This window comes from Numida meleagris, chromosome 7, assembly GCF_002078875.1.
Source record: "Numida meleagris isolate 19003 breed g44 Domestic line chromosome 7, NumMel1.0, whole genome shotgun sequence".
NCBI classification, from domain to species: Eukaryota; Metazoa; Chordata; class Aves; order Galliformes; family Numididae; genus Numida; species Numida meleagris.
In genome coordinates, this window is record NC_034415.1 from 11670403 (window position 1) to 11692234 (window position 21832).

The 21832-nt window shown below is 41.5% G+C and overlaps 2 protein-coding genes across 5 annotated transcripts in view; both read right to left on the reverse strand.

The window, feature by feature from the left end:
* On the reverse strand, window positions 1828-16283 carry S1PR1 (sphingosine-1-phosphate receptor 1). 3 transcript variants are annotated; one of them, XM_021404431.1, is made up of 2 exons: window positions 16192-16283; window positions 1828-4625 (listed from the first exon to the last, which is right to left on the reverse strand). In XM_021404431.1, exon 2 carries the CDS (start codon window positions 4518-4520, stop codon window positions 3381-3383), a length of 1140 nt encoding a protein of 379 aa, XP_021260106.1. In that variant the 5' UTR covers window positions 4521-4625; window positions 16192-16283; the 3' UTR covers window positions 1828-3380. The 3 variants fall into 3 exon arrangements, with proteins under 3 accessions (XP_021260106.1, XP_021260105.1, XP_021260104.1); XM_021404430.1 differs by lacking the exon at window positions 16192-16283 and adding an exon at window positions 4828-5580; XM_021404429.1 differs by lacking the exon at window positions 16192-16283 and adding an exon at window positions 5597-5752 and having other exon boundaries at window positions 1830-4625.
* LOC110402400 (uncharacterized oxidoreductase ZK1290.5-like) overlaps window positions 18903-21832 on the reverse strand; it is a 35487-nt gene continuing 32557 nt past the window's right edge. For both annotated transcript variants that reach the window (XM_021404440.1, XM_021404439.1), the window contains one exon: window positions 18903-19038. In XM_021404440.1, coding sequence (XP_021260115.1) covers window positions 19034-19038 — 5 coding nt within the window. In that variant the 3' untranslated portion in view covers window positions 18903-19033. The remainder of the gene's footprint in view (window positions 19039-21832) is intronic.

Sequence of the window (21832 nt, forward strand, 5' to 3'; positions counted from 1 at the left end):
CTGCTCAAGGCACTCTGGGGCCCAGAACGGTGCTTTCTGCATTGCACACTTCAGAACTAATCGTGGCACAACTGGCCTAACCTGCTGATCTGTTGTGATGGGTGTCTGTGGCTAGAGAGCCTTCTCCCGTAAGAAGTGAAGAGAGATACAAATGGCCTTTTTTCCCCCTAACTTTTATTGTTATTTCATTACAGTTACTGTTCCCTGCGTGAGGTTTTTTCTGCATGCATAGATGTGGCCTGCCTATGAAGGAAATGGATTTCAGTCATCTTGATCAGGAGCGTAGGAAACGCTTCCCATGGCTCAGTGCCATGCACTGCCGTTTGGGTTTCTTTTATTGCATGAATTACGTAAGGCTCTAAGCTCCCTAGCAAAACAGAGCTAACATCACGCAGCCGCTTTTGTTGGACAAAGCCATCATTTCCCCCAAAGGCCTGCAATGCTATTACACAAGACAGATAAGAGAGGGACATGAAAACAAAGGGAAAGAGAATGGAAGTGACTCACCTGTGGGCTATCAGCTACCAGTACCCAGAGGATGGTGGTAGGAGTCACAAGGGCCTGTGACACAGTGGTGCTGCAAACTGCTCATCCCTCACCACAGGGTGTCAACTCCCGTGGGGGGAATAATGACTTGGATGCCCTTAAGGCAGACAAGGCCCAGTCCTTTGGAGAAAAACCTTCTTACCAAGCCAGATGAGAGTTCAAATAAAAAACAAGCCACATCCCCATATGGTGCCTTTACTTACTCACTGCTAGCATGCTGAGAGCTTAACTTGGACTTCTATGATTTTGATACTTCTGGTGCTCTGTGTAGATGTGGCTTTATCCCTGGGATCAGGCAGTGCGTTTCCCCATGACTGTCAGCATCCTGCCCAAGCTCAGGCCTGACACAAGAGAGACTTTATCTGGTGCACAAATACAGATTTGACGTTTTTTTCCAGCTCTGTTCAGGTCACTAATTAAAAGGCTAGGAAGTGAGCACACATGAAATCATTCCTTCCGTACAGGCAGACAGATGGAGAGAAATTCCAGCCTGTTTCCACTCTTTTGTCTTTAGGGCATTTTTGGAATTTCCTTCAGGAAGTGAGGTTGCGACCCAAAGCCTTCCTCACTGAGCAGGCTGCAGTTTCCCACAGTAAAGCTTGCACAGTGATGACATACGCTATGAGAAGGTGAGCTTTATCTTCACACTCCAACTGCATCCTGTACAAGCACCATGAAACTTAAAAGAAAGGCTGAGCGGGAATGGCAGCAAGAGAGGAAATGGAAGTCAGACCTCGGGAAGAAGTCATGCAACATGTATTCAAGCACATGGCCACAGTGTGCGCTCCTGCGCCCAGTGGAGCTCCAACTGGTCTGCTTCTCATAAATTTCCTGATATTGCAATAAGCTAAGAATTAAGCTTATTAATGCTATTCGTGATTAAGCTAATTATTTCACTTATTCTACTCCAGGTGGTCATGGCAACATTGGCAGGCACCTATTTTTTTTTTTCTGCTCATATTCCACTAGCTGCTGGAGAAAAACTGCTTGTAGGCATGCTACTGTAAAGATTCTTCTAATGGCATTTCATTGATACAGCACATGTTGATGAAAGACCACAGTATGGAATTCATTTTGTATTTTACATGACCTTGCCAGTGGCAGTATGCATCTTAGGTCTTCACCGATCAGAAAGATGTCCACAAAAATGGTTTAATCCCAGAACATACTGACATCAAGGAGTCATTTCCCTGCGTTCTGTCAACAACTTCCATCAATATTACCATACCTGGCGCAAAATCCCCACAATAGTACGAAAGTATCAGTATTGTGATAGCAGAATCTTTACAAAAATCAGTTTATTAATGTTTAGAAGTCAATAAAGCTATGTGCAAATTGAACAATAAAAGTCAGAAACATATTAAATACTATTTTTTAAACCAGAAAAAAAAAATCTGTTTAATTGCACTGGAAATTTTACTACAAAAGCAATTTTTTTTTTTTTTTTTTTTTTTTTTTTTACAAAATACCACTTCTAGGAGTTGTCCGTAACTGTAAATCAGTCAATTACTCTCAGCTATCCCAGATATACCACTTTTGTTACTGAAATATTCTAGGTGTATGAAGACTCCTGTATCCCATTAACTTATTTACATTGTACACATTCAACCCCATTAGCACAAGTTAGAAAACCAGAGAAGTAAAAATGATACTGTAAAACAAATACATTCATTTTAACAACAGGCACTTCTTCCATAAACCCATGAACTGATAAAATAAGACATCTTTGCTGCAATTATGAACATTAATAAAATGTGCTAAAATGTGTTGCATTTTGTTATGGAAGTGCATTTATCTATAGTCATTTCACTTGAAATCTTACTTTTTTGAAACTTAGAACTTTCTTTTCTGATGATGTGGCTGATCTTTACCTTTTGCCTTTGTCACCTGACACTGACCTTTGCCTTCAGTTTTTAGCTCTTTTTACCTCAGTAAAAATCCTGCTGTTGTCAACAGTATTTTATTCTATTAGATTTACTCTCCATCATCTTTATGAGAAATGACCTCTAGTTCTACCTCGCATTTTGTCATGATAATGCAGTTTATTTAATGCTATATAACAACATGGCAAACAATGTGTGGGGCCAAACGCTGCTCTGAGCTACTCCACGAAATCTGACGCAGTCATGGAATTGTATAAGTGAGCGTAACTACAGAGTCTGGCTCTTGGTCTTCAAATGTAATACGGACCACCAACAAAAATTCACAGCTATGCTCTTGCTAAATAAAACTACAACAGCTTTGGACTCTGCAAATAAAACCTTACTATTTACCTAAAAACTCTGGAAGGTGATGTCAAATTATGGCTGCACGTGGTCTAAATTATACCTGCACAATCTCTTTCCTTGTTACGCGTTAAACAAACATTTCTGACCAACTATACAGGCCATCACTAAACCCAGTACAGAAAGAGCTTTGTGTCAGTGGTTTGCTGCAAGTAAAGGAAAAATAAATTCACATTCTTCTCACAGGGGAAAAAAAAAAAAAAGATTAATTCTCCCTTTGCCTCTTCCCCCACTCTCATTCTCTTGCACACACCAGGCATCACTTCCCCAAGGCATCAGTCTTTCAGAGTTACTAAGGAGATTTCAGGATATGAATGCGCCTGACAATCCTGAGCTGCCTCAGAGCAAAGACAAAACATGCTCCAGGGAAATAGATTTTTGAGCCAGAACAACATGTCCCATTTCTTGAACTCTGGCCTCGCAAGTGCACCATTGGCCTCGTTAGAACTAATGCTACTTGCTCCTCAGCCCAGCACTGCCACAGCGAGCAGGAGGCGCTTCGGCTCCCAGTTTCAGAGGAAGGCTCTAAACACACCTCCACGGTCACTCCTAAGAAGATGAGGTAACATTGCCTGAAGACATGATGGTTTCAGGACGGTCGCCTTCCTCCTTCTGTGGGTGGGAGGAATTGTCAGACTTACTCCGGCTGAACTCCATCCCTCCAATGATGGGCCTCTTGAATTTAGTCCCCGAGTCTGTGGGGGGACATTTGCAGCAGCACAGAATCTTGATGAAAGCCCTCCGCATTTCTTTGTTTGTTAAGGTGTAGATGATAGGGTTCGTGGCTGAGTTGAGCACGGCTAGCACTAAGAAATACTCTGCTTTATATAGGATCGGGCAGGTCTTCACTCTGCAGCCCACATCCAGTAAAAGCAGGATGAACAACGGAGCCCAGCAAGCAATGAAGGCACTCAGGACTATGATCACTGTCTTGAGCAAGGCTAGTGACTTTTCTGAGCTCCTGGTAGCTTTGGTAATGTTTTTTCGAAATGTCAGCCTGCGGCTCCTAGTCCTCACCATGGAGTAGATCCTGCAATAGAGGACAACAATAGATAGCAACAGGCCAGTGAAAACTGTGGTGCAAAAGAGAATATAGTGCTTGTGGTAGAGCGGCAGCACCGTGGAGCAGTTGGACAAGAGGCTGATGCAGTTCCAGCCCATGATCGGGAGCCCTCCGAGTATCACAGAGATAACCCAGCAGGCGCTGATCAGCAGGAAGGAGCGGAAGCTGTTGCTGCCATTGTGGAGCTTCATCTTCAGCATGGTGATGTATCTCTCAATGGCGATGGCCAACAAGCTGAACACAGAAGCTGACAAGGCGACAAACATGCTGCCCTCCCTTACGAACCACTGGGAAGGGGTGAGGCTGTAAGTTTTGTGTCCAGAGAGCAGGAGGTTGGCGGTGTAAGCCACGCCAGCCAGCAAGTCTGAAAGAGCCAGGTTCCCAATGAAATAGTACATCGGTCTGTGAAATTTCTTGGTTTTCCAGATGGTGAGCAAGACAAAAATGTTCTCTAAGATTATAAAGCAGCAAATGATGATAAAAACCACCGACGTCACTTTTATTCCACTGTCCGCATTCTCATTTAGCTTTCCCGTATAATTATAGTGCTCTTTGATGACATAGTTGACGTCAGTGTTGGCGAGGCTGCTGACCACCCTCACTGAGGCGGTGGTGCCGGAGCTCATGGTGCCGGGCTGGGCACCACTCCCTGCGGCTGCCAGACACAGAGCACAAACCTGCGGTGGCCCCGCAGCTCCCAGTGCTCCCGCACACGCTCACAAACAGCAGTCCTGAGAACAAGAGGAAAAGCCCATGTTAGGGGATGGCAAACAAGCAGGTAACAAACTAGAAATGGTCCCAGATGATCTGCTGATTTGACTGTACGTCAGAATCACAAATGCAATTACAGAAGTCAGTTTTATTCATGTGTTACGATATGCTTAAAAGATAGTTAGGCATACTAAATAGCTAAAGCCAGTAAGACAACTTTACCTGCACAGGTAAAGCTGGAGTCAGCAGAGACCGCATTGCTGGACTTCTTCCAGCGTGAAAGACTGGAAAGCTGTCCAGCAGCAGGTTCCAGCCTAACTTACTCTTCAGCAGGAAACACAGCGCACACAACAGCAGAGATTTAGAAAGGGAAATGGGCTTGACTTGCTTTAAATGCAGACGCACAGAAGCCTGCAAAGAAATTATTCGACAGGAGAGCTCGATTCGCCCCCGTTCTGAAAGTCTGAACACGTTTCGGGAGGGGCCGGGAAGCAATTTACTGTGCTGAAGGTAATTCATCCATGTGCAAGAGAGCATCCAGAGCTGTAAACAGGAGAGGCACCGCGGCTGAGCAGTAAGGGCACGCGTTTGGGAGCTGGGAGAAGTTTAGAGAAACGAGACAAATAAGTAAATAGCCCGAACAGCAACCTGTTTTGTGGGTCTGACACAAAGGAACGGCAAAAAGAACCTTGTGTTGCAAATAATTAGCATCGTAAGCTTTGAGAATGAATACGATTGCGGAATGCAGATGTAGAGGGAACTCTCTTTACGTACATGCACTTTCTAGTAGACGCTTAAAAAGAATTAAAGGAGTGAAATCAGGCAGGAGAAGAAGAGCGTACAGAGCCGGCAAATTACAGCCTAAGCGGCGCAAAGCCGGAGGGACGAGTCCGGCAGCACAGCTCCGCGCTCGGCTCCCGCTGCCGACCCGCTCCCAGCTCCCGCCCGAAGCCCCTCTCCCCTCTCCCCGCTCCGCCGCCCCGGGCCGTACCTCGCTCAGCCGCGCCGCGCCGCCCGCAGACAGCCTCCGCATCCTGCGCGCACTCCGGCGCCCGGCCGGGGCTCGGCAGTTTTAATGTTCCTGCGGCGGAGGCTCCCCACCCCCCCTTTTTAACCCCTCCCTGCGTGCGAGCTCACCGCCCGCGGGACCTGCACGCCTTTATAGAGCCCGCGGCGGTGGGGGAGAAAGGGGCCGACGAGGGAGGGCCAGAAGAGGCGGGACCGGCGGAGCCGCCTCTAAGTCCCGTCCCATCCCGTCCCGCAGGACGTCTGCCCTCGCTGGCCGGGAAGGCGGCGTCGGGGCCCTGCTCCCGCCCTGCCCCGGGCCACCAGGCCGCCGCCTGCCCCGCTCCGCAGCCGGGGTGGCTGAGCACGGGAGCGGCAACACCGAGGACGCGCCTCCTGCCCCCCCCGGCCCGGCCCGTGACGGACGCTAGAACAGCATTTAAGGAGAGCTCTGAACGTGGCTTCTCAGTTTCCCACCTGGCCGAGCTCCGGTCTCCGCAGAGGCACGCCCCGGGCCTGGCAGGCTTTGGGTGGCACCGGCCCCTTGCGCCCCGGGGAACGCGGCTGCCGTGCACAGCCCCGTAGAGCAGGGCACAGCACAGGCTGAAGCCAGCATCGGCCCCTGCCTGAGCGCTCATTTTATGCCCCTTGCCACCACAAACACCACTATTTATCGGGCTTTCCACATGGAAAAAAAACAAACATCTCTGAATGTTCAGAGGATTCAAAAAGTGTTTGGAAAGAGGAATAAATTTTAATTTTTTCTTTTAATTAAAAAAGCGGCAGTAGTGGTGCCATTATATAAAGACTGAGAAAGAAGTGAGTTCAGGTTTTATAACTTCTCAAAAAGCACCCACCTTACTGCATGTGACTCTCAGTTACCTAGAGTTGCTCTTAGTGCAGAAATTTTCCTCTTCTTTTCCTGCTGTGTTCTTTTAAATCACAAACTGAAATGCAAAATAATACCACAAGGGATAAAAGCGTAATGTATCGGGCCTTCTAGTCCACAGCATCACACATCTCAGTGAGCAGCAGCGGTCATTATGGGGAAGCAGCTCTCCTCTGAAGGAGGCAAGGGCAGTGCTGCCCTGGGAAGAGTCCCTCTCCTCTCACATTTATGCGAACCCTCACGCTTCAGTTGCTCCACGCCTCTCCCAGAATGACTCAAATAAATTACACTGGCAAACAGACACCGACTCTTCCACCACCAAGCTAGAAACTTGAAAAGATGTTCAGCCTCCTGAGAGCCTGGAGGAAAATACAGCCGTTAAATTACAACTGTCAGAAAAGGCATGCAAGATAAATCATGCTTGAGGTTGACATATGCATCCCCTGCAACTGCCTGACATACTCTAGATATTGCAAGCTTTCCCCCATACTTAGCTGATCTATAGAAAATACTAAATAAAAGTGCATTCAAAGTGCATTCATTAGGCATTTTCCTCTAGGAAATTTTTCTCTCTTACTTTTAAGCAAGAGGGACATAATAAAGGAATACACTTTAATTAAAGGACAGAATGACTCAGGGTTTCAACAGCCAGATGTACAAGCTTTCATGTTTGAGTTACTGGTAAACCAGCTGAGAGGGCTGCAGCCCAAAGATGTGACATCCAACAAATTATTTGTCAGAGGTTGTGTGAAATGGCTGGGCAATTTCAGTTTGACTCTGAACAGCTGGGCGTTTGTATCACAAAAAGCACTGTTAAAATTAGATGACCACACACATCTATAGCCATGTTGACATGTAGCAGTGAGGATGCTGACATAGCGCTTCATCCTTCCCAGGCAAATGAAGCCAAAGCAACTGATTCTGCTCTGAGGACTGTGTAAAACCTCAGTTTGTGCAGGTTCATGTGGTTCAGCTGGTCAGATTGTAGCCTCCTCGCAAGGACTGAATCACACAAACAGGTAGATTCCAGCTGTTCCAGCCAACTCTAGCAAGAGCACACTGATAAACATTCAGTGAGGAGATTTATGCCAAGATTGTACTTCATCCCGATCAACGGAGCAAGAACTCGTCTCAATACCTTCCATCTACTAGGTCCAGCGTTAAGGAAACTTGCACTTCCACGAAATACAAAAAAGAAATCTGGGATATATTCCCTCTGTACTCAGCCCTGGTGAGGCCCCACCTCGAGTACTGTGTCCAGTTTTGGGCCCCTCACTGCAAGAAATACATTGAGGCCCTGAAGCGTGTTCAGGGGAGGGTGACGAAGCTGGTGAGGGGTCTGGAGCACAGGCCTTACGAGGAGCGGCTGAGGGAGCTGGGATTGTTCAGTCTGGAGAAGAGGAGGCTCAGGGGAGACCTTATCACTCTCTATAACTACCTGAAGGGAGGTTGTAGTGAGCTGGGGGTCGGCCTCTTCTCTCTTGTAACTAGTGACAGGATGAGGGGGAATGGCTTCAAGTTGCGCCAGGGGAGATTTAGGCTGGACATTAGGAAATACTACTTTTCTGAAAGAGTGGTCAGGCGCTGGAATGGGCTGCCCAGGGAGGTGGTTGAGTCACCGTCCCTGGCGGTGTTCAAGAAACGTTTAGATATAGCGTTGAGAGACATGGTTTAGTGGGGTTATTGGTGGTAGGTGGATGGTTGGACTGGATGATCTTGTAGGTCTTTTCCAACCTAGCTGATTCTATGATTCTATAACACCTTTGAAAACTGAGATTTTCTACAATCAGAGGAAAAGAGACAGGACAACATGATGAATAACATGTATGCGCTCTTTTATACTTAAGTTTCTTGGACGAATAAAAAGTCTTGTTTTACATACCTACTGGCTGCCTGTGGTAACCAGCATTCTTGTGGAACTTCCTAGAGGAACTCAGTGTGGTGGGCATTTCAGAAACCTGGCTATTCACAGAGCAGTGATAACCCCTTGGGATAATCCCAAGGAAAACTGCATAAATTTAGTTTTAGTGTCTTCACACAAATCACACAACAATCTGACGCAAGTCAAACTGATCACTTTATGACAATGAAACCAAAGAAAGCTGTGCATGCACACCTGAAAGACTAATCAGACCCAAGAAAAGGCACTGAAATGATCCTTCACGAATTACACAGTTTGTGGTGGAAGAGTCAGCTGACAACTGTCAGCACCTACTCATCCTGCCAGCACTGGGAGCAACACTGGGAATTTCAGAGTACTTTATGAAGAGATCGTTTAAAAAGAAATACAAAGTAAAGAGCCCGAAAATAATAATATTATAAACATCTCTCTCCAGCATTATCCCTGGTAACTTTTAATTGAGGAAAAGTAAACGATGCCATCTTGCAGGCTATTCCCAAAGCCTGTGCCAGCAGCCTCCGACACCAGCAGAAGATAGCACTCTCACAGTGCTGGCACCATGGGACGACTCACAATTGCAACAGATGAGTGTGCGAACATCACCCATCCTGAAAAGAGACGAGAAATTCCCACAAGACAGATTTCAAAAGGATTTTTCTCCAACACGATACCCTTACGCACCTTTGAAAATCTTAATATTTATATGCAAAAAGTCCTTTTATTCACCCTGACATAGCTTAGACCACAAAGTAGAGGCATTCCTCCATGATGTGCCAGGTCAAGAAAGGAGATCCTCAGAACGGAATAGTTTTGCTCATGAAGAAAGTACAAAGAGTGGGCTGCAGAATTCCCCCAAGTTCCCATGACTAGAGGAAATGCAAGAAACAGCCTAAGAAGTAAGGCATTACTTCAGATCCAGATTTCTGCCGTAGAGCTGGAACAAACATACTGTATTTTGGATAATTTTGTAAAGGCTTACACCGTACAACTGAGAAGAGAATCCTGTTCTCACTACATAGCCTGTCATCGGAATGCTCAGACTATGATTCCTACAGAAATATCATAACTGAAGTATTAATCTGAATGCAGATGATGTGGCATAAATTAGTACAGAGTATGAAAGCAAGGTATTTGAACTGTCCTTGATACCATGAAGCAAGCTTGGTTAGAATTACCTCGAATATAATATTACACAACTGTTTCTTAAGCAGTGCAGACATAATCTTCTGAATTAGGATATCTATATGCTACTTGCAGCTCTATATGATTTATCTCAAAACCAGGTAACTTCTCAGAACTAAGAGAGAAAACACCGGTGATGATACCCACATAAAGTGCAGGTAGGAATGACAAGTACTAATCTCCTTTTTTGTTGTTTGGTTGGTTGTTTATTTATGAGAAGAATATTATTAATTTGTAAGCAAAGTGAAAGTTACTGTAATGGAAGATAAAGGAAGGAAATAATTCAACTCCAAGAGGTGTCAGGATCTTCACAGAAATCTAGGTGGTTGGATACACTGGTCAGATTTTCGTAAGGAGAAAAATATCTACTTGCTCCAATTTCTGTTAGTCACCCAAACAGTTACAACTGTTCTACACCTTGTAGCCTGCTCCCATCTGTATCTTGAAGTAACTAATACTTTACAAAATCTATCAGAGAAAAAAGCACAACTAACTTGTTCCAAGGGGTTAAAATAACACCTTAAATGATGTACGTGCAGGTAAAGCAACTTAATTATAATATTTTGAGATAGCTTAACCCACACTAGGAGAACATGCCAAACAGCTTTGAGAAAACAGAAAAAGCACTTCAAGTATGCATATTTGTATCTGTAAGAAAGCAACAAAGAAGAGAAAACAAAATGATTTCATTAGATGGTCGACGTGATAGTAAACACAAGTTATTACTACCAATTTTGATCGTTAATTGGTGTTGACTAAGTACTCTCTGAGTACCCAACAACTTATCCTTCAGCCTAAAATGAATTAAAGTTTAAATTCACCACTTTTGAAGTTTGAAATATCCTGTTTTTAAGTTACGCTTTCCACAGTGGCTAAATTAGATGTATTAGCTTTCTGTTGATATTCATGATGTTCAGAAATTCCACATCTTCTTCCCTCAGATTAAAATCAAAAACCTGGGTTTGGAAACAAACAAAAAAAAAAAAAAGCAGACAATGAGAACACTACAAAACCAGAAGCACATATGTGTTAAGTAATAGCGTTCCATAATTTAAGCAGTTTGCGCTTGCCATTATTTTTAAAAGGTTGACATATTCATTTGTGAGAATTTGAATTTTACTTCTAGATCACTACGTGGAATGTAACATTAGGTAAAGCTTAATCCCAAGCAAAAAGACTTGAAGTAGTTGGTTATCATTGCACTTAAAGATTACTTTAACACCATATTATTTATCACTACAAAATCCTAAGACACTAATGTATCTAATCGTGATACATATTATTTCATATGTATTAAAATGCGGCTGAAATGGCAGCATAACAAAACTCTATGCTGTAGCATTAAAAAAACTTCTGAAATTTAATTTTTTATTCCAGTAAAACAGATCAATCAAAAAAATCCCACTATATATTTTTTGCTAGGATAAGCTAAAGATTTAATGGTCATGATAATGGGACTTAACATGCTATTCTGAAGGAACAGACGTTCTGGCTGAAAAATATGCAGTTATTGGGCAGATTTCAAGAATTACTGATCTGTAATACTGGGGAAAAGCAGAAAAAACAAAACCAAACCGCCCGTGATAATTTTCCAGATTATTCAATGGAACTTGCCCCTGGTTTATACAGCATTCATGACAATCATGCAAAAATCTCAAAAACTTGAGATAAAAAGAATAGATAATTGCTGTTTCTTTAATATACACATATTATGTAAATATAAAATAAAATGTTCTTTTCTTTCTTTTTTGATCATCAAGGAAGTCAATTTATACCATAGTCAATGCATGACCCTCACAGCTCTGCGTCAGTTCAGTCTTTTACCAACTTCACACTGCACCCAAAGCCAGCGATTTGCCACAGAGTCATCTTGGCAGCAGCATCTTAAGGATACTCAATGAGATGAATCCAGGAGAACCATTAGGGAGGAATGAGTTCATAGAATAAACCAAACCAAACCAACAATCTTGTCTCTTTTTGTTACCAGGAAATAGAATTATTGTAATATTCCCCTGGTCCCCCTCCCAGTTTCACAGCCAAGATGTGAACTTTATAGTAAATCGTTATACCAGGATTCTGAAATCTCATATAAGAAGTCCTGGAAATGTATTTTGCTGCAAAAAAAAAAAAAAAATAGAACAATCATCAATAGGATGATATCCCTACTTGCTTACTCTTGAATTTCTTATTGGTATTTCAAACTAGAGAATGGTTCTCAAAGAGCTCTGGTACACAAAGCCCATACAGAGATCATAAGAGATTAATCCTGGGTACACGTACTGAGATTTGGCACAAACGGATTTGTGCAAGGTTGCTTAGAGAAATACATCCCATAATGTTGGCCATGTCTACCATGAGTTAGCAATGACAATACACCACTGGGAAGCAGTGTCAGAATAATTGATGTAAATTCATTTCAGGCTTTGCACTCCTCTTTTTTCAGTGGGTAGGCCCCTACAGAAAGTCACTACTATCCTCTAATGTTCTGGCAGTTGTAATTTGTCTTATGTAATGCTGTAGACAAATAAGCATTGAATAAAGAAGAAGACTGTATCAATTGTATCAGAAGCATGGCATAGGCTCACTTTAAGGCACTGCAAATACTTGACGTTTTCTTTCAGAAGCACAGACATCTTACTGGAGGCTGCAAAAAGTGCCAAAAGGCAAGTATAAAAAAAGACTCCCAACATGGCAAGGTTGGCTTTTCTGTTACTTATACCCAATGGTCTATAGTCAGAAATGTGTTCCTGTGAGCTCCAGAGCTTTGGCAGCAATGTGGCAATGTGGAGAGAGTTAACTGCTTGCATTCAGTTAGTATCAGCAAGAGCTGCTCCACTTTTGTCCCTGTTAATCTTGTAGGGTTAACATCAGCTGTCCTCTGTTTAGCATTGCTATTTATAAAGAAAATCAGCTGGTGTCAAACACAGCACAAAAAGAGGTGCAGATACTAATGCAACCTGCTTGGCTTAGTGGCTTTGTGAGCTTACTAGTGTTGCTGTTTCTTTATTGCGTGTGCTAATCAGAACAATAACGTACTCTGGGGGGACAAGTACAGTAGAAACACTTCTGCAGCCTGATGCAAATGAAATCCTGAAGCATGCACTTAACAAAACCACTGCAGTCATTTTCCAGTTTAACACTGTCAGATGTCTTAATAATCAGAGACATAAAAGATGAAATTTAGAAACAGGCAAGAAAATGAGAGAGGGAGCCGCTGAGAGCCAGACTGAAGGTACTTGGCTGCACACAAAATGGCCTCACCCTTCCACCAACTTCCCATTTATTTTTTTCCTTTCCTTGTTTGTTTAAAAGAGTTCCCCTCTGTTGTGGTTTAACCCAGCAGGCAGCTCAGCACCATCAGCCCATTCACTCACTGCCCAGATGTGTGTGGGCTAGGAAAAAAGGTAAAACTCATGAGTGGGGATAAAGACAGTTTAATAGGACAGAAAAGGAAGGGAAAATATAGTAATAATGATCAAAGATATTCAAAGCAAGCGGTGCACAATGTAGTTGCTCATCACCAGTGACTGGCGCCCAGACAGTCCCTGAGCAGTGCAGACCCCCAGACAACACCCTCAGTTTTATCATTCATCACGATGCCACGTGGTATGGGACATCCCTTTGGTCAGCTGTCCCGGCTGTGTCCCTCCCAGCTGCTTGTGGCCCCACAGCTTTTCCTGGAAGGGCAGTGTAAGAACCAACAAGTCCTTGACTTAATGTAAGCACTGCCCAGCAACAAGTAAAACATCAGAGTGTTATTGACTTCATCCTCATCCTAAATCAAAAACAAAGCACCATGCCAGCTGCTAGGAAGAAAATTAACTCTATTCCAGCTGAAACCAGAACACCTTCTCTTAACAGTTACAGTGCTCCTGCTAAGAAGGCTGATTGCACTAAAGTAGATAATGCCGATAAATTGTTATCTTATTTTAAATAATTGTTCATCTCAGAGAGGATTGCCCCAATCAATCACAACTGTAAATAATGTACATAATATGGAAGAAAAAGAGCCTTCAATTTTCAGATATATTCTATGGTCCTACTGGCAAGGTGGTTAATTGCAGTGATAAAATGCATGCACTGCTGTATCTAAAAAATGGTCACTGTATGAAGGTAAAAGTTTTCTCTCTGGAGAACACGTCTTATGCATGTACAGACAAGAGGAAGAATTTCAGCCCTGAGGATGAATAAGCATGGTATCACTCCAAGAATACACCCTAGGGATGAACTCTGAGCTTAAAAAATAAACTAACAAACAAACCCACCCTTCAAACGTGAGTACCTCCAGGGTACTGAACAAAGAAGAAACAAACAAATGGAGTTAAGCTACCTAATTTTATATGTTCCATGCTTTCATATCTCTACAGTTGAATAGGTTTTGCTTCTGTTAGAGAACATCACTCCTCACTCCTACCTCTAAATCTCACTACTGTTCACTTTCCAATTTCTTATTAGTTATCTATACTGTTATCACAGTTGGCAGTACTTTAGAAATGTTCATTTAGACAAAGTTACGTGGACTTATTCTGCGGCAGCTCTTGCTTAAAAAGAAAACTGTTTACATCATCTTTAATGTCAATGTAGTTGTATAGAGAAGCATGAAATACCAGTCTACTGAGACTGTCCTTCCAGCAACCTGAACAAAACTGAAAGAGAATTTGCTCAATGCTCCTAAATTAACTAAATATAAAATTTATGAAGCTGCATTCAAAGGAATAAGCTCTAGTGATACATTTCAAGCACATAGGAGATAACAGGATTTCAGCCTCCTGGAGGAATTATAGCTTGTGGCAGGAAACAATGGGGATCAGTGATAGCACAACGTGCAAAAGAGCACACCACACCTAAGAGAAAGACCACACGGGTCACCTGAGTCCTGACACTTCAATAGCTTGTAGTACCTCCAATTACATTCTGCATGTTGGCAAATCTAAACTCTGCTGAAGTTCTAAAGCAACTACCCGGTAGCAAAGAAATTAGTACAAAAGAGTCCTGAAATAATAATCAAGTCTGAACGTAAAAGGATCAGATTAAAACTGCTCCTTAACAAGTATGCTTTTATAGTAATACTGTTTTGATTATTCCTCACATTACTCATTGTACTGTTTACATAACATTACCTAGATAGAGAAAATTCTGGCTTGACTTCCTAGCAAAAGCAGATGCGAAAGCAAGAGCACATTCTCTTTGACAGACGGAACAATAAAGCCATCCTCATTGTAGCCCTTAGCTCCATCCATGTGCGAACCTGACTGTGTAAGTAGTGCCTCTTTTCTGGAAAAACACATTGTACAGGTATCAGTGAGGGCAGCTTATCCTATAGCATCTTGGATTTTTTAAGTAATAAATAATATAATGATTCAAGAGGCAAATCCAGATAATTTTTCTCTGAAAAGTTTACCAGTAATTGGTAAACAGTAAGTTTGTCTGCATCTCAGCCAAGCTGTGTAGAAGCTCTGCTTTGAGGACAAACACTGCAGGCTTGGATACATGTCTGATGTAAGCCATTTCTTGATAAAAACGAAGGAGCTTTGTTTCACGATATGACAAAAGCAGAACAGCACTGGGAAAACTGCCTCAGGAAGTCCACTCACAATATAAATCACAGTCAGACTTTCCATACCTTTCTAGACACAGGAAGTCTTAAAATATCAAACCAATGTGACTAGAAGTTCAATACTCAGTGGACGAAATACTTGCAGACGTACTTCTTACAACAGATTTGTAAACTGCATTTACCTGTACCTACATCTCTTTATACACATATGTATTTTATAACAAAATCAGAGGAACAGTTTGTTAATGGAAACTCCTGGACAAATCAAACGTGAGAGATAAACTAATTTTCACTTTCAGTGAGGAAAAAAACTCTCTAGAATTTCCAGTAAGAGAATGAGACCTATAACTACAAAGATGCCTCTGGTTCTTAAAGAGCTTCGTGCTCAACTCTTATCCATACAGATAGTACATAGATTTCTCTCGAAGTATTCTTACGAGCCTGTAGTCGTAACAAAGTAAGTAACATGCATAGAACTCTCTGGGTCAACGTAATTATTAGGCAATAATACATACAAAATTATTTCCTGTGATGTTAGTATATTGCTTATTGCAGTGAGATCATATTCTTGATGGAGCTTTACACAGTGTACTGCACACTATAAACACTATAATAATGGTATTAACATTTTTTTTCCACTCAGCTTTTTCTTCTTCCTATATTGCAACTCTATAACAAAGTACCTGAAAAAATAATTTACGGTTAACACCTGTACCGTACGCTAGTAGGTAGCATTTTTCTTTCCCTCCATCTAAAGAAGTGATATCTCCTCACGTTCTTGCTTTACTGGCCTGAGGCAAGGTGATGTCATAAACAGAAGGCTTTGCACGGGCTTCAGTGAATTATGGATCAGGATTTTATATGCAAATTTAAGATCTCAGTACACAAACACTACCCTAGGAAAATCTTATCTGTTATCACCGTTAAGGATTTCAGAAGTGTTATCATTAATATCAGACATTAAGCTCACAATTATATTCTTACTGCAACCTTCACTTAATTTAAATGACATGGTGTGACTCACTGATCACTGACAAAGGAAAAAGTTCAAACCTTCATTCACACAATAAGGCTTGGGTCCCAGGAAACATGTCTCCCATCATGCATTGCATTTAGAATTTCAACATCATCTTCTGTTATTGTAAAATCAAACACCTGTGAGAATGCATATAAAGTTAACACCGTGAACACAGAGAGAATCAGGAACATTTCTATCATGTAAAACAAGATTCATTTAAGTTTGAAGCCAATATATATATAATTTTAACCTTCTTGAAATTATTTTTATATTTTGTCATAGACAGACATAATTATATTAAGCTAATAGGCTCCACTGGGTCCTTCGCTCTTTTTGTGACTCATTTTCATTTGTAGATTCTGTTCAGATGGTTTTGCAGCACTCTGGCCTCAAGCAAGGGTCCAAGAAAATAGTAGTATCAAAGGTCTCTTCTGCCGAAGAGAGTTATTAGAAGGTATTAGGACTTCTTTTATGAAGCTAGCAAACCAAAGGCTTTATCATGGATCAGCTAATACAGAAAAAGATACAGTGCTACAGTTTCTTAGTACTTATACTAACTTGAAAGCAACCACCTATTTTCATGTACAGGTTCTTACAGCCACAGGCTTCTCCTGTGGTGAGATCTGCAACATGAATGATGGTGACTGTTTTCTTAGCAGTTGTATTACTGGGACGATATTGCTTCAGAACTGAATTTGCTTTCAGTTGCTCTGTTGTTTTTGTCAGTGCTCCTTCATACTCAATAAAAGATGCTGTGGAGTCTGAACTGCTGCCAAATGAGCTCCCCCCATCCTGCATTATCCAGCAACAGCTGTCTGCTCTTTGTAATCAAACTTCAGTGCTCAAGCTTTTTAAACCTAAACTAAGGTCAAATCACAGAACTGCAAATACTATATACTCAGATCTCACTGAGGTCCACCTTTCCCCATTTTGACTAGAAATTGTAAAGACTCAAACCAACACACTGGCACGGAGGGTTGGGGAAGGCGGATTTGTGATAAACATCAGGTATCGGTAATTCCCTGCCCCCTCTCCTAAATGATTTGAGTTTTAATGCAATGCAATCCCTCAGTTGCATTAAATGAATTGGTGGAGCCATAGAGTAAACTCTGTAAAACACAGAATTAATCTGGATTTAAAATAGTGCAGGAAAAAAAAAAAGAATATAAAAGAGGAAGAAGGGATTTTTATTCTGTTTCTTCTCTCCAATTTGGTTCACAACACAGTGCCACAAACAGCTGTGCTTGTACCACAGTCACAGTGTGGATGTCAGAATAAATAGTCAGGGCAGCAGCCACATAAATAGACACAGCCACCAGGAGAAAGCCTCATTACATGTGTGATAATTCACACCTAAAGCACATACAGTGAATTTACTGACAGTCAGAAGGTTGCTATCTTCTTGCTAAGTTTCTTCCCGATTTGCCAAACAGTTCATGTTCCTAAGATACTTTCAGAAGAACAATGTGTTTATGGTTTTATGTATTTATGATTTTATGTGCTTATGGATTTCCCTCCCCCCTTCCCCCTTTCCCCCCTCCCCCCGAAAAAGCTTTCATATTACAGAAAAGAGGAGGAAATTAATTAAAAACATTTAGCATAAAGAGAGAAAAAAAAGGGAGGGGATGAGGGATACTGCCAATCCTCATTCCTTTCCCATTTCTTTGTGCTCCCCCTGGGCCCTTCTCTGCAAGTCAGTGCAAGAAGGTAGGGGAAGAGTCAACTCTGACAGGATTGCAACTTCCTTCAGAATTATGTGGGATATCTCCAAAGGAGTTTTATAGCTTTCATATCATGTCTTTGTGCTGTGCATAGCACACACATGCCTTCTATTTGATCTACGAACTATCACAGAAAGAACCATAACCAGTCCACAATTTTCTACTATAAATCGATAAAAATATTACTAACAAAAATCAACTATGCATGTTATTGTATGTCTTTCCTCATACATACTGATCAAATCTCCAGTTGATTTCTGACATTTGTGAATAATATGCCCTAACTACAGGACAATTGGCAGGCAAACCAAAATACTAAAAACAGTTCGGATGTCAGTTGGACTTCACTGTGTAACCAGATCTTACCTTGCAATTTTCCTGTATCCTTTCTGCTTTTGTGGACTTTGGAATAGTCACAATTCCATTCTGAAAAACATAATTCTTCTCGTCATTGAGTTTTACATAGTTTCAGAGAAAAAATTCTCTCTCGAAATCCTTTCAAGACATTCCTCATGTCTTCTTAGGTTTTCCTCTCATTTTTCAGGGGACACTGACATTTCCATAGGCTTTTTGTAATTGCAGTTGTATGCAGTGCACTAAATTCCAACACAGATTATGTAGTTTATTCACTTTAATACATTACTTCACTGCTTAGCACTTTGCGTGAGTAACAGAAACTCAATAATACTCATTACTGTTTAGAAAATTTAGTTTGAAAACATCTCTTCTGTTGGTGATTCCTTTCATTTTCTACAGATTATTTGCATATTTAAAGTAGTGCCATGTTTTGAGTACTACCTCTCAAATTTCCTGTGCAGCACAATTAGATCATACGATATCAACATGCTGAAGGCAAAAATATTTTCAGTATATATTCTGGGTTGATGCACAAAACCCACTATTTGCTTTCTCTCTCTCTCTCAGAGTGGGGATAGGTGTTTTGTTTGTTTGTTTGTTTTTTTAACCACCCTCCATTACCTGTATACTCCAGCGTATGCAAATCTGTGCTGGAGTTCTCCGGTATTTCTTTGCCAGCTGAATGACACTAGGATGAGTGAGCGCTTCCCCTTTGGCTAAAGGACAGTAGCCTTCAAAAACAATCTCTCTGCTCCTACAATAGTCCACCAGCTCCTGAGGTCTTTGGAAAGGGTGATACTCAACCTTAGATAAACAGAAATAAGCTTTTAGTAAAAAGCTTTTAAGTACATTTAGCAGAAAACACCATCAATGATAAATATTTTTGTCCTCTTGCTTTAAAAATGCAAGGAGTGAAGTCACTGCTTGTGGGACATATATGGAAGCTATTAGTTTTAGAAGACATGCAAAGGATATTAATCTACACAAAACATTTTGCCATAAATTAGCACAATAGTTTGCTATGTATTTTATGTTTACCCCAGAAACAAGTTATTTGGAGCTGTTATCTTCCCTACCTGCTGTTGGACTTGTACTCTTGTTCTGCTCAATGTTTGAGAAATATATGGAAATGCATACTGGGAGTCAGCATCAGGTAATTTCTATGGGTGATTTGACACTACCTTCTCTTCCCTAAAAAGACTGCCTTAATTACTTCTTGACTAATGATCTTTTCTGAGTTGCACAGGCAAGGGGAGGAGGTGGGGCCTAGACTGTGTTTGCAAGTCACAAACCAGAAGAATTTGTCCAGGATGAGGGCCTGACCTCTGGAAGCAGTGTGTTGGCATAGATTACACAGGGAAAATCCTGTATTCCATGAGTAGTGTCACCAGCAACATATGGAGGAAAGAGTCATGCTGCGGAATGAACTGTGCAGGAGACCCTTGGTAGGAAGGAAGATCACAAATTGCCAAGAACCAGTTAAGAGAAGAAAACTAACAAGCTACAAGGGCAGTTACTGGAAACAGAAGTTATTGGAAAGTAAGAAGTTATTGAAAAGTAAGAATCTCAAATCACTTTCTGGTGTTTACTAAAAGCCAAAAAACAAACTTTTGTAGTAGTCCCTTACTCTTTTTACTTAAAAAAAATGTTTCACAGCTTATACATTGTAAGAAACATACCTTCCTCCACATTCAGATGGAAATGGGCAGCATTTTCTTTTTAATAATAAAATACACAATCATGTGATGTGGCATCAGCTCAACAGCTGTCACCACTGTTCCAGTGATCTAATTCTTGCGCATTTTGAAGAAAAGTACTGTCCTGAACAATTACCTCAACACATGGAATCTGGAAAATTTCTTCTGCCATAAACGGGATAAATGAACATATCCTGTTTCTCATCTTTAGTACATGTTGTCTTTTCAGACAACAATAGGCAGAACAATAGGCTGGCGGTCATTCAATATGCACTAAGAAAAAACCGTGCCCCTGGAAGGCTGGGCTGAGTCAGCCTAACGCTGCTATGATCTAAATTACTAGGTGGACTCGGGAACAAGGTTCAAGCAGCAGACATGTCCATGTCTTCAACCTTTGATGTTTCTTGACCTTCGAGTAGCCTTTGTATTTCATGTTTATATTTAAAAGACTGGTGTTTAGGTCATACAGTTATTCACTTCTTTGCAGCTGACCTGACTAGAAAATATTCTCATTGTTTGTTACACAAAACTGAGGGGGAAAAAAAAGAATGAGCAAGCAGTTCCTTTCAAAACACTGATTAACAAAACCTAAAGCAAGCCTAATCTACTTGTTTCTTATGTGACTGAACTATAAGATTGAGCATCTTAGAGCAACACCAGGTACTCTCCTGGATAAGTATCATTTTACACTGATAATTAAATACAGATATATAGTGTCTTCAAATGCATTAACATACCGTGGCCATTGGGATCTATTAAAAATCTTGTTAAGTACTGTCTAGAGGGTGTATTACTCAGTTATTTAAACAATAATAAACATTTTTTAGAGAGGTTCTTTGCTCTAAGTGTAACAAATAGTACAGCCTTAAAAATACTAAATAAATATACATTTTTATGATCAAATGCTGAAAAATCTGAAGCACTCTACAGCATCATGTGAGTTATTCAGCATTTATTACTAATACATCTGCAGGCAAAATTTAGTCGCTTGTCTAATACAGGTTTGAAGCAGCACAGTTCCAGGTTGTACCGTAAGGTTTAAAACAAGGGCGGCACGTTGAGATGTTCCCTGTCTGTTTCTCAAGTAGGCTGCACAGCAACAACCACCTCCTGTACGGGAACATGTGAAGACACTTCCACATTTCATGAACCAGATTTTGTCACGCTCTTTTTGTCACACTCAGTTGTGTACTTATAGGAGCAAGTATTTTTCTTCTCAAAAGCGTGACTAAAATAATCAAGCGCATAAAATGAAATAATTAGTTTTGGTTTTTTGTTTTCTTTTGAAACCTTTCTGGAAGATTCTAGCAGCATCTGAATACAAGGCACCAGCATCCTGAGCCAGAGGAGGCATAGGGCGGGGGGCCAGCATGTGCTTCCCCTCAAAATAATAATTCCTACTTCCTGGCCTGCCCCACCCTTGCTATTTCAGTCACCAAACTTCTCAGGCGAGGGCTGCCCATCAAGCGGCTTTAGAGAAAGATCTTGATCTATTCTGGCACTCTACCCTGAGTGATTTGTGTGTATAATCTGTCATATTTAATAAAAGAGTTTGCAGTTCACATTTCTGAACTCTTCACAGCAGCAATTTGATCAGCCACCACGGCACCGCAAAAAAAGCACAGATTTTTATGACAGTCATGCTGCAATGGGAGAAAAGTTAAGCCTAACAGCAATCCCGATGCAGGGACCTAGGCCCTCAGTAGGGTCCACGTGACAGTACGCAACCCTTACTAATTCCACCCTGCTGCAGATCTTTTCATGTGGATCTCTTCCTGCATCAGCCAGTTTCTCAAGCAGAATGCATAGACTTACAATTATTTTTCCTTTAAAAAAAAAGTGAAATTTCTGCCCAGAAATGAGTTTTCTTCATAAAGGAACAGTTCAAGTGAGTTTATAAA